Raw genomic sequence first — 13,700 nt, 5'->3', positions numbered from 1 at the left:
TCACGAGCTGCTCAGCTCCACTCACCCAGTGGCTGCACAAACTGCTTCGCCAGTATTGCTTCAGGCTCCCTACTCATTAGCACAGTGCTCTCAGCTCAGCAAGTCCAGCTCTTCAGTGATTTCAGCTCCACTCATTAGCACAGTGCTCTCAGCTCAGTAACCTGCATCTAGATTCAAATTAACTCTGACATTCCACAGTGGATAGAAGCATAGGTGGAACTGGTGCTTCTGGCTCACACAAGGAGCCTGCACCACCAAGTACAGATACCTGTCCCCAGCCTCTTTTTTCAATGGGTTTTGGAACCCATGTGCCCCATCTAGCAAGCGCTATCCAGCTGACAATGAAACCCCCCATCACAAGACAATTTTGTAGTTCCCCATTTACCCAATCAGGGTGACAACATTTCATTCCTCCTGCCCCAATAACAACAATAACCATCCCATGCTGCAAATACCAATGCAACACTTTCCGCACTGCCCATAATTTACCACCAGTTGTCAGGGTGGGGCTCATCCTGACTCTGCTTACACCCCTATACAGCAAAGCACTTAAGCATGGTACGGCATGTGAGCAGAGCATTGACAATCTAGATCTTTTCTGGGAATTTTGCACTCAGAACATTCAGTTATGTTCAGAATTACCCAAAATATGGTTCTGCTTTTTCTAAGGATGTCAGTGTTCTGTAATAATAATACTTAATAATGAAATCCCCTAAAAGAAGGCATCAGAATATGAACGCATGAATTCAGATACCGTATTTAACAAGGCAGGTAGCCAACAAAATTCATTGCTACATGACAAAATACAAATACAGAGGATGGACCAAAACATTTTTAATCTCATTTATCATGTCTGTGAAAAGAATTTACATAAATTACAGCTCCTGACTCCCCTTACTCATAACTTATGACCTCAGTTCAGCAGAGCACTTAAGCACAAGATTAACTTTAAGCATGTGATTAAATCTATCCTTCTTCAGCATACCAGACTTCTAATAGATTGTCCAGCTGGAAGATATCCCCTCTGCCCCTATTTTCAAATGCACTCATATGAAAGTTAACTAAGAAATGGCTCCTTTTGCTTTTGGCCCCCTCTTGCATTCAGAGAAGCAGGACTTTGTATGTTCCTTGTAAATAAAGAAGGCTGCATCAAAGAAATTATACCAAAGTCTATCATCAGTAGACAAGGACATCCTCAGGGCCCTGAACTTTGAGTAGCTGCTCAGGTTCAAAAAAGGTAACAATATGTTTCTGGTTCATGATCTTGATGTTAAAATACCGAAAAGACTTCACTCCTTAGAATCTAATTCCCAGTCTGTACTCTTGGAAGTAGTTCACTGATGTCAGAGAGGCTGCTTATGCACTTATGGATAAGTACAGGCTGATGGATACATTCCTTATTCTCTAACTCATAGCAGACTTGATTCTGTTCTCACTGAAGTCCAATAAGAGTTTTGCCATTTACTTCAATGAATGCAGAATCAGGTCCAATAATCATTCTAACTGAGCCTAACTTAAGTTTGAAATACATTTATGTTGATGCTGGAAGACTAGGATCACAGCAGATAATCTGGAGGTTGGTTGATGAATGTTTCAAATATTTTCCAAAAGTGTAACATATTTTTTAATTCAAGAACAACAACATAAATCCGTAAAATACACAGTATAGTTCAAGCAGTCCTAGGGCCTGATGATTCTCCCCTGACTTGTAGATCGGGTCATCACTTACCCCTGTGAGAAGTGGTGCTAACTTTACCACAGTTTGTGCTGCCATTATTGTGATTGAGTGGAGGATTTTTGATTTGGTAGCTTCTTACACCTGCTTCCCATACATCACAAATGACTACACAGGTGTGCAAAGCAATGAAGAATCAGACTCATGATATTTAATTTTCATATTTCCTTTTTATATAAGGGGGTATTGAGAATGTGCTCTATCACATTTCTTGGTCTTTCAATCTTAGGAATCAAGGACAGAATTGATATTATTCATAATTATATTAACTATTCCTAGAGTTTTACTTCTCCCTAATGTTATTGTGATTTTTCAAGTGAATTCACTTTAATCAGATGCTTCACATACCCCTTTCAGACCTAGTCAGTGTAATTTATAAGAGTAATGTTTTCTTGTGTTGCAACAGGACTTTCTAAAAGGGCTGCGTCTTTGAACATTGGATGTGTAAGTGAAGATGAATCACTAGCTGCAATCAGGCTTTCCTTGTTGGATCACCAGAGTTGGGAAAAGACAGGCCAAGATGAAGGTATTCAGAATGATGTCGAAGAATGGTGCAATGCCTCAGAAGACATTTTGGGATATAAGATGGAAAATATTATTGGATCTGCAGCCCTAGATGCCAATGGTAAGGAGAGATTTAAATTAAAACAGGCTTTATAGCAAATAATGAGTTCAAACCAGTCATTAGTATATTTTCCAAAGAAACCCCCTGAACCCAATTCTCTAGCAACACAAAGCAGCGGGAAAACTGGCTCAACAGTCTCCCTGAACATTCCCCTTGTGTAGGAGTGGCCCCAGGCCCCAGCATGCCAAGCGTGTGCTTGGGGCGGCATGCCACGGGGGGCGCTCTGCCGGTCACCGGGAGGGCGGCAGGCAGGGCTCCGGTGGACCTCCCGCAGGCAGAGCCGTGGGACCAGTGGACCCTCCGCAGGCACGCCTGCGGGAAGTCCACCAGAGCCGCGGGACCGGCGACCAGCAGAGCGCCCCCCATGGCATGCCGCCGTGCTTGGAGCGGCAAAATGTCTAGAGCTGCCCCTTCCCTTGTGCAAACTAAATTTTAGAAAAGAGGCTTTAATGAAAATGAATAAGCTAATCAAGGAGACCCTAAATGCAAACATTAAACAAAAAAGAGAGAGAGAGAAAGAGAGAGAAATTAAAAACCTTGGACTCAATATGGAGGATATTTAGAATCACAGAAGTATACTGCAAAAGGAAAAAAGAGAAATGAAAGCAGAGTATGGATATGACTTTGGCAAAAGAAAATCATGTCTCTCTTATCTATTCGAATCCTTTGAGCGTGTCAGTGAAGTGGTGGATAGAAGAGGACCATTTGACATAATAAAGGCCAATGGAAAAGTCTCTTATCGGAGAGTACTAAGTAGTCATGAAGTGAGAAGTAAAGTATTCTTATGGATTAGAAAATGAATAAAGGACAAATGAAAAAGGGCCATATGCTGGGCACAGGGTCAGGGCAGAGGAGAGTGCTGCTCAGGGAGCATTGTGCTAAAGTGATGTAAATCTAGGGTGAGCAGATGTCCCGATTTTGTAGGGACAGTCCCGATTTTTGGGTCTTTTTCTTATATCGGCTCCTATTACCCCCCACCCGGCCCGATTTTTCATATTTGCTGTCTGGTCACCCTATATAAAACTCAACTTTGTACTTCCCCAATTGTGGTAGAGCCGCTACAGGGCCAGTTCGCTTTCATTGAGTTAGAGCAATCTGAGGGCCCCAAGAGGCCAAACCTGCAGCTGCAAAAGTGTCCTAGTTGTTCCCCTTTTCCTCCAGCCAGAGAGAGGGGTGAGGAATGGTGAGAGGTGGAGAGACAGGGCAGAGGAAGTGTCTTTTTTCTGAGTGCATAGCTTACCTGTCATGTTTAGGCTCATAATATGACTTCATACCAATGATCCCATTAAAGGCCCAATCCCACAGAAACTTCGTAACCACCATGTGTAGTCACTACACTTAGGCCTGGTCTACACTGGGGGCGGGGTCGAACTAAGGGACGCAAGTTCAGCTACGTGAATAGCGTAGCTGAACTCGAACTACCTTAGTTCGAAGTACTTACCCATCCTGACGGCGCGGGATCGAAGTCAGCAGCTCCCCCGTCGACTCCGCCACCGCCGTTCGCGGTGGTGGAGTTCCGGAGTCGATGGGAGCGCGTTCGGAGTTCGATATATCGCATCTAGATGAGACGCGATATATCCAACTCCGAGAAGTCGATCGCTACCCGCTGACCCGGGCGGGTAGTATGGACGTACCCTTAGTAATAAGACTGTAGGATGAGGCCATTAATGCCTTTATCAATACAAAGGCAATAGTGATATTAAGGAACATTTATTTTTTATAATGGCAGAATATTTACAATTCTCTCTTTAAATCTGAAACACTGAAAACTGAAAAAAATGGTAACCTATTTTAAGGTTAGATTCTTCCCTCAGTTATACTTGTACAATCCTAGTGAGGTTATGGAGTTGTGTGAGTGTAACACAAAAACACTAGAATTGCACTTCCTCTACACTGATAAATTACCTTGTCTATGTTGTTATCGTTTTCAGTGCACATTATACATGCCCCAGATAATTACAGTAACTTAAAGTGCCAGCACAGTGGCATGTCTTCTCTGACATCTCTTCCTACTCTTATTTTCTCCCTAAGGGCTTCTGCTTTAAAATATGTCTTGCGATGTCACTGGCTTGATATGTATTTTGAATTTTTTTGCTGGCTTTGGTTTCTTATTGTCCACGGTGTGTGATAAAACAAAACAATCCTGATAAAGTCACAGCTGCAAAGAGGAAATTTGTTATAGTAAAGATAAATTGAGACATGGGCACAAACATTGCACATGTTATTAATAAAGCTGAGAAGTCATCCACGTTTGCAAAAATAATTTTTTAAAGGTTAGAACTTGAGAGGGATAGAAAACATGGAAAATCAACAATTAAATCTTGAGCCAACTTCCCATCTCACAGCCTTACTTTGCCTCAGTGATCTGGCTTGTATTTCTGAAGTAACTGTGGAGAAGATTAAAAAGAACACAACTTTGCCTCATTAATTCTAAAAGACGTGCATTACTCTGGGTGTACTGTGAGAGAAATAGCATATCGAGGAATAAAAGACCTTATATACATTTTAAAAATTATATTTCTAAAATGGATTTCATCTTGATAGGTCTTAAAGCCACTTTCTCTATCAAGATAAAGATTCTTGTTTGACACATAGCCCAGTTCCAAAATAGAAAGATTGCTGTAAATGGTCTTGTTTGTGAGAAGAATGATGACATTGATCATAAGTCAAATTATTTTTAATTTTGCTGATGGATGAATGTTGAGTGACTAGTTGTTGAAAAAGAACTCTAGCAATCCCCCCCACACCCTAATAAGATTTTTGTATCAAACTTTCTGCAAACTGATGACACAATGTCATCTCACGACCTATTCACCTGCATAAGACCATGCCAACATCCTCAAAAATGGTATTGTGCATCTGGAAGTTTGGAGCGTCACAGACTTACAATATCTGTGGTATGTAAAACACTGAATATTTTTTAAAATTGCTATTTCAAACAGAACTTCACTTAAAATTAGCCTCACACCTGATTTGTCTGATAGCCTTGGAGGGATGTGCTGCAAGAAGTAAGCAAAGATAGCAAACCATACATGTCTGAACCACAACCTGAGAGTTAATCATAAAGTTTCCTACGTAGAGTTCTATTGTTGGGTGCTGACTAATAGCCCCTCCCCCATTCTGCATCCAACAAAGAAATAACGATTTTAAGCCAAGAAGCCTTTCCGGTCTGTGGGGTGGGGGGTGGAGGGGCTATTAGTCAGCACCCAAGAATAGAATTCTAAGTAGGACGCTTTATAATTAGCTCTGAGGTTGTGGTTCAGACATTAGATAATAATTTGGTTTCAGTATTAAGACATTTAACCATCTCCAAGTTACAGATACAATGGACTTTTGTAATATTCTTCATTTGGGATTTATAAACAAATGGACAGCTGCCATCTTGGAATCCCCTTTAGCATCTGTAAGGATTGATTATTTTTAGAATTAATTTCATGATTTAATTCCATTCCAGCACTGAGACTAACTTGCTGATTTTTTTTATTTGACCTTGGTTTGATATTGAGTTGATGGTTGTATAGTATTATTTTAGTTTAGTTTAGTATTAACAATGGCTTAGGTTTGATTATATGTTTTCTTGATTTTTATTTTAATTTGTTTAATGAATTTTAACACAATTTATAAAATTGATGGAATCATGTTTCTTTCAGAAAGCCACCTGGATCCAGAATCTCTTAGGACATGGGTGGTTATAGCTGATCAAACAAAAAGCCTGGCAGCTCCACCTCCATAGCTTTTGGTTCTTACAATACTGAACTTAAACATTTTGAACAACATGTTGGATTTGCCACTCTTTGTTGAACCAACATAAAATACTGAAATTGCACAGGATCCTTTTTGAAGTTAGTTTAAACAAACCTAAGTTTAATATTGCAAAGGCGAATAAAGTACATAGGGAAACTCTGGCTCTTCTTTCTGAGATCTCTCTTGCTTTAGTCTAGATTGTGAAGCACATAAAAGTCAGTTGCATTACTCAAGTGGATAATTGCTCCCCAGTGCGCGTATGGCCCCTAATTTTTTCCCATTATTTTTCTGTTTAATTTTGTTGTAAAATTGTTTGCTTCAGTTTGTAAGATTCCTCTCCCATTGGAATAGCAGTTAATCATACTGTAACATATGGCTTGTGCATTATAGGTTTTTTATTCGTTTCATTTTGTTTGCAATCAGACAATCCCAACAAATATTTTATATGTACTAAAGATGATGACAATTAAAGAAATGAACATCTTACAGTTGGGATCAGAAATTATTTTCTTCTCAGTTTCTTATTACTATACTAGCTGCTTTAATTGCTAGCAGCATTACATTAATGTTAAGCATTGGTCCTCAGCACCAAATAGCAATTTATCATCTTTCTTGGCAGGCTTCCTGCTTCATCTTGCACCTGCCTTCTTGAAAGAAAACAAGACATCAGATACTTACTCAAATAATGGAATAGCTGATCAGCAGAGTATCTACACAATGGTAAGTTATCCATGGTAAAAGAACAACTTTTTCATGCATTATATGTGACATATGCATCCTTTCTCTTAAGATTTATGACATCCATGACCGTTAGTAATGTTAATATAATCATTTTACACCCTAGCTGCAAAGCTTAAACTTATTATCAATAGGCTTCTATATGAGAGTCAATCAAGCAATTTCATAAATACTTTAAAACACCTGCATCGTCTGTATAAATGTAGGAATATCAATATCAAATTATCATCTCTCAAACCATTATGCAACTGCATCTCACTCATAGTCCTGGGGACCCAAGTAAACAATGTGGAAGCAAATTAAAACAAAATCAAATATTCATTTGGGGTTGATCCAGTATGATATATTCATATATGCATTATGTTTATTGGGACATGTATTATATAGCCAACACACAAATAAAGAAAAAAAAAAGAATCAAACCATGAGTCTGTATATGAGAAAAATGGTGGGAGCTATTCATTAATAGAGCATATGGAATTCTTATTCACAAACACTGAATGGCTAAACCAAAAATGTCTAAAAACAAATGCATATTGTTAGCCCTGATCGGAGCAGGATTGGATGCTAATCTGGAACAGGAAAAGCTATACCCCAAGAGAAATAGATGGTCTGATTGTTAGGGCCCTAGTCTGGAGTATGGGAGAGCTGGGGTCTAGTTCTACCTCAAGCATAGGTGCTTTGCACAAGTCATTTAGCTCTACTGTGCCTCATTTTCCATCTGTAAAATAGTGTTTCCTTATCTCACCAGGATGTTGTGAGGAGAAATACATTAAAGACTGAGTAAAAGTTCCTTAGGTGGATAAAGGCTCTAACTAGGTTCCTCTATCTGATCCAAAACATTTCATATATTAAGAGTGTGGAAGAATAATGAGTCTTCACTCTTAGGTTGTTTGCAGCAAGTCAGAGGCAGTGTTTATTCTCAAGCAATTGCAAGGGGGAGAGTGCGCACGGACAGGGATTCCCCCTCCCGAGGTAGGTCTCCACCAGATACACAATTAGAGCAAGCATTTATACCTTCTGTGACATACAGTAATGATCAACAGCTGCATTTTGTTTATACATATTCCTTCCTGATATCTTCTCAGCAATTTTCTGCTGCAGTCTGCTTTCCATTCTTATCTAACAGAAGGTCAAAATAACCTCTCACAGTTTTTCCCACTCGCCCAGGCCCTGCCTTAAAGTCTCGCGTTATTAGAGTTAGAGTTAGCCTGACTCTTGCTCTTCCTGGAAGACTAAGATCTTCTAACTATAAAAACAACCATGTAAGAAAAAATACAGTTATATTAAACAAAGCCTAGTTTCTAGATTGTTGTTTGGATTCTGGCCAAGCCTACCAGTGGCCTAAAGTTGTTGCTCATACACCTGAAGCTGTTTGATGGTTTCAGTCTAGTTCTTCTTCGAGTGATTGCTCATGTGTATTCCACAATAGGTGTGTGTGCTCACCATGTGCACCAGTGCTGGAAGTTTTTCCCCTAGCAGTACCCATAGGGGAGCGCCCCAGTGACCCTGGAGTGGCGCCTCCATGGTGCGGTGTAAGGGGCGCTCCGCGCTCCCCACACCCTCAGTTCCTTCTTGCTGCTAGTGAAGGTGCATTGGAACTGCTCTGCTCCAGCTTGTCTGCAGCTTTCCTCTTGAACTCTTGTTCGTTCATAGTTAGTAGTACCTGTAGTTAAAGTAGTTTAGATTAGTGTTAGTTTAGTTTAGTTTAGTGCACCCGGGTCGGAGCATGCCCCTGCCCTGGGCTTTAAGTCGTGTGGCACTTGCAAGTGGCTGATGCCAGTGAGTGACCCGCACGCAGACTGTTTATGCTGTCTGGGGGAAACCCATCTCAGCAATCGCTGCAAGATTGGCAGATCTTTCAAGCTTTGGACCAAGAAGGAGAGGGACGTTTGGCTTCAAGCCATTCTGATGGAATTGACGTTGACCCCGACTCCCGTGTGCCGATCGAAGTCAGAACTGGGTACCACAGTGTTGGTGCGCGACGACCTTTTGGTGCCTTCCACCAGTCAGCACTGCTTCCCATCCATGGGGCGTTCCATGAAGGCTAAGAAGAGGTCTTCTCCGCTGAGGCACCAGAGCAAGATCAGGGGAGAGACTAGACCCATATTGGGCAGTTCTCAGTCTCTGTCAGCCTCCAGACCTCCGACTCAGGTTGAGTGGAGTAGCTCAGCCCATTCGGCGCAGGTTTCCCCAGATGTCCGGGTGCCCTCCACGCCGGAGGCCCTGCAAGCGGCCCAGGATGTTATGTCTCTGCTGGTACCAGGGGCACCGCCACTGTTGGGTCCCCAGTCCAGAGGAAAGCGACTGCTTGGATCTCTGCAGTCGCTGCCTGGTTGGTATCATTCGCGGTCAAGGGAATGTTCGCGACGCCGTTCACCGCTCAGGGACGGCCCTGTGCGCAGTCTGCGCCAGTCTGCGTTGACCCTCACCAGATTGTCTGGCTGGGTTCTGACTGACAGGGGTTCCAGGAACTGCTCTGCCTTGAGTGACCGTAGACCTCGTGAGGGAAGCGGGGCCCGTTGAGACCAGGACAGACGGCACTGGAGGTCTTCATCTCTGAGAGGCTACCATAGTCCGTCGCGATACGGGCATCAACGCCATTCCCGTTCTTCGTCTCACTCCAGGACCCCACCGCAGCACCGCTCCCGCAGTCCCGGGCGTTGATCACCAGGACCTCGCCGTCACGGATCTGCCCGTCTGAGTTGATCGCAGAGCAGCTGCTACCGGCGGTACTACTCTTCCATATCGGGATCACGGTCTTGTGGTCAGCACCATTCCTGACACCACTGCTCCTCCCGATCCAGGGACAGCGGCAGGTCTTACGCCAGCCCGGCCTTCTTTCATGACCTCCTGAGGTCCCTTCCAACCCTGAGATTCTATGATTCTATGATTCATAGTGGTCATTTGGTGGGACGGGCTAGTCAGTCAGAGGGGGCTCATTTGGTGGCTGGAGCCTCGGAGAGACCGTAGGCCTCCCTCTCCCGGCCTCCCAGAAAGGAGTTAGTGGGGCGTGCATCTTTGGTTCCGTGCCCAGAGGATGACCAAGTGGTGGGACCTCTGGTATTGGTGGGTATGCAGAGTACTGCACCCGCATCCTCATCCTCCCCTGATGAGGCAATTATGGCCCCTCCTCCCTCTGTTCTATAGGAGGACTCTAAGGCCCACCAGGAACTATAAAAAGGGTGGCATCAAGCCTCAACCTTCAAGCCGAGGAGGTGGAGGAGCCCTCGGACTCCGTCTTCAACATCCTCTTGACCTTGGCACTGGGCACTCCACTCCACGAAGGGTCGGCAAAAATTTCAAACGCCTTGTGGCAAACCCCGGCTTCCTTGCCCCCCATCTCTAAGAGGGCAGAATGGAAGTACTTTGTGCCCACCAAGGGTCACGAATACCGGTACACTCACCCTGCCCCCAGCTCCCTGGTGGTCGAGTCAGTCAACCACAGGCAGAGGCAGGGCCAACCAGCCCCTACTCCAAAAAGTAAAGATTCAAGGAGGCTGGACTTATTTGGGAGAAAGGTTTATTCATCCTCAAGTTTCCAGTTAAGGGTGGTGAACCATCAGGCTCTCCTGGGTCGGTATGAGTTCAATTTGTGGGGCTTTCTATCCAAGTTCAAGAACTCCCTCCAGGAGAGTGACAGGAAGGAGTTCAAAGCTCTGGTGGAGGTACAGCGGCTGCCAGGGCGACCCTGCAGGCAGCATCGGATGCCATGGCTACGGTTGCAAGCTCTATATCCTCCACGGTGTCCATGAGGAGGGTGTTGTGGCTCCTGCTGTCTGGGCTGTCCAGTGAGGTGCAGAACTCCTTGCAGGACCTCCCGTTCAATGGCAAGGCCCTGTTTGTGGAACAGACAGACGTGAAATTGCACGGCCTGAAAGATTCCCGGACAACACTTAAGACACTTGGCCTCTATGTCTCAGCTCTGGCCAGGTCCAAGTTTAAGCCTCAGCAGGCTTCCACCCAGGCCACCCACTCTAAATATGAGCCCCCTTATAAAAATTCACTGGGCTATAAGAAACGCTCACAGAGGCAGTCCTGGTCTGCCCCCCCAGCCTGGGCCCCCCAAGGGTAAACAGGCGGGGAAACGTCAGTTTTGACGGGACACCCAGGGGCGACTTATCAGTTCATACCAGGGATCCACCCGCAACAAAGTTTCCCTTCTCCAGCTGGTTGCGAGCTTTTCTCCTGGAGTGGTCACAGCTGACTTTGGACTGTTGTGTCCTCAACACCATCTCCCGAGGCTACACCCTCCAGTTTACTTCTACCCCACCCAACCACCCTCCGCCCCAATCCCTTCTGGGGGGGACCCCTCTCACGAGGCCCTGCTCAAGCAGGAGGTGGGGTGGCTCCTTGGCTTGGGAGCGGTGGAAGTGGTGCCAGGAGAATTCAAACGCAAGGGGTATTACTCCCACTATTTCCTTATCCCGAAGGCCAAAGCGGGGCTCAGGCCCATTCTGGACCTGTGATGCCTGAACCAATACATGGTAAAGCTCAAGCTTCACATGGTCTCTCTGGGCTCCATCATCCCCTCCCTGGATCCTGGGGACTGGTATGCCACCCTCGATCTGCAGGACACGTACTTCCACATTCATATATTAGAGGGACATAGGCGCTTCGTCCGTTTCATGGTTGGGTAGGAACACTACCAATTTACGGTCCTCTCATTTGGCCCTTGTACTGCTCCCAGCATATTTACAAAGTGCATGTCTGTGGTGGCAGCCTACCTCAGACATTGTGGGGTCCAGATCTTCCCCTATCTAGACAACTGGCTGGTCAAGGGCAGCTCCTGATTGCAGCTGCGGGATCACATGGAGCTCCTCCTGTCCATGTGTGCCACCCTGGGCCTGTTGGTGAACAACACCAAATCCACATTAGTCCTGGTACAGCACATAGAATTTATCGGGGCAGTCCCGGATGCAACATCGGCCAGGGCCTCGCTCCCACCTGACAGATTTGAAACCCTGAAAGGGCTCATCGACACAGTCACAAGGTTCCCCGTGACCACAGCCAGAGCGTGTCTCCAGCTCCTGGGTCACATGTAGGCGTGCACATATGTTGTTCGCCATGCCAGACTCAAGATGAGGGCCCTCCAGCTCTGGTTGGCCTCGGTGTTCTCCCAGGCCAGAGATAGGATGGACAAAGTCCTCACTGTGCCCGAGCTGGTGATCGCTTCCCTACAATGGTGGTCCTCTCCGAGAAACATGCTCCGCAGGGTCCCATTCAGGGGCAGGCCCCCATTGGTGGGGATGGTGTCCAACGCGTCAGACCTGGGGTGGGGAGCCCATGTGGGGGATGTTCAGACCCAAGGTCTGTGGTCAGCGCAGGACCTTGCCCTGCATATAAACATCAAGGAGCTCAGGGTGGTCCAGCTGGCGTTAGTGGCCTTCCACTCACACCTGGAGGGCAGAGTGGTCAGGGTTCTCACGGACAACATGGCCTTGATGTTTTGCATCAACAGGCTAGGCGGGGCCTGATCCTCTGCCCTCTGGCTGGAAGCCCTCAGGCTGTGGGACTTCGGTATAGCCTACGACATTTGCCTACAGGCCTATCACCTACCGGGTGCCCAGAACTTGTGGGCGGATTGCCTGAGCCAAGACGTCTCTCAGCACAGGTGGTCTCTACACCCAGAGGTGGTGCACGGGATTTTCCAATAGTGGGGAACTCCCCAGGTGGACCTGTTCACGACTCGGCAGAACTGCTGGTGTCTCCGGTTCTTCTCTGGGGGGTGGTGGTGGTTGGGAGTGGTTGCCTTCTCCGATGCCTTCCTCCTATTTTGGTTGGGCCAGATTCTCTATGCCTTCCCCGCAATCCCGCTGATTGGCAAGGTCCTGGGAAAGATAAAAACAGACAGGGCCCGGATCCTGATTGCCCCAGCGTGGCCCAGGCAACATTGGTACAGGACCCTCACGAGCCTGGCAGTCGCCCCGCCATGGCGACTCTGTCAGAGAAGAAACTGATGGTGGGGGGAGAGTGCAGCGCCCCTTATACTGCACCATAGAGGCGCCACTCCAGGGGTCGCTAGGGGTGCTCCCCTACAGGTACTGCTAGGGGAAAAACTTTCAGCACCGGTGCACGTGGCGAGCATGCACACCTGTTGTGGAACAGACATGAGCAACACATCTCAAAGAACACCAGTTACAGAAAAGGTAACTGTCTTTTCCCAGCGATAAGTATCCACACTACAGTTACCATCACCGCAACTGGCACTAACTGGCAACCTCATTGGCAGTCTCATCACAGTGGCTAAGGGCTGACCTATACTCTCACAATAAAGAGGGTCCCTCCAGATAAGTGTTGAGGTATTTTGATCAGGCAATGTGGGGGAAGCTTGCACCGCAGCCGCCTACAGGGTATTTGTTCTGCTGTTAAACAGAGCACATCAGTCTCTGGGGCTCTGCCTGGCACCTTTCACAAAATCTAAACAAACACATGAACAAAAACATAAAGTTAATTTGGTCTAAGTCTGGTGTATGTGAAATGGTGCTTGTATGTAGCTCTTTGCTCAAAGTAGTAGGGACAGAATTTGTTTCAACTATAAAGCCCTTCTATTTGAATATATATTAACTTCTCCTTGTTTCTATTGCCTCAGAAAGTATTCTTTACACTAATATTCTGAGTTGGCATTTATCCTCATTTATCTTCTTCCCAGTCTTCACCTATGGTCACATTTTATTTTCTGCCTTTGGAAAGGCAGGCTCTCTCAGCCTTCTGCAAAACTGATAACAGTGACTATGTAGGATAACTTGGCTAACTTAGCATAGGCTGAATAGCTTCAGAAAAATATAACATGCTCTGTGAAGGCCTGCTGGTCTGGCTAGTATATTCAGCATTAAGACATCCAGTGGGAATAGCAGT

General features: G+C 45.6%; 1 protein-coding gene across 1 annotated transcript in view; it reads left to right on the top strand.

Moving 5' to 3' along the window:
* LOC120373513 overlaps nucleotides 1-13,700 on the top strand; it is a 195,600-nt gene that overhangs the window by 130,476 nt on the left and 51,424 nt on the right. The window contains exons 6-7 of the mRNA XM_039492069.1: nucleotides 2,142-2,360; nucleotides 6,724-6,824. Of these exons, the coding sequence (XP_039348003.1) occupies nucleotides 2,142-2,360; nucleotides 6,724-6,824 (320 nt within the window). The remainder of the gene's footprint in view (nucleotides 1-2,141; nucleotides 2,361-6,723; nucleotides 6,825-13,700) is intronic.

The sequence above is a fragment of the Mauremys reevesii genome, linkage group 1 (assembly GCF_016161935.1).
Source record: "Mauremys reevesii isolate NIE-2019 linkage group 1, ASM1616193v1, whole genome shotgun sequence".
NCBI classification, from domain to species: Eukaryota; Metazoa; Chordata; order Testudines; family Geoemydidae; genus Mauremys; species Mauremys reevesii.
Note: the sequence above shows the minus strand (reverse complement) of the source record. Positions and strands in the feature narration are given on the sequence as shown.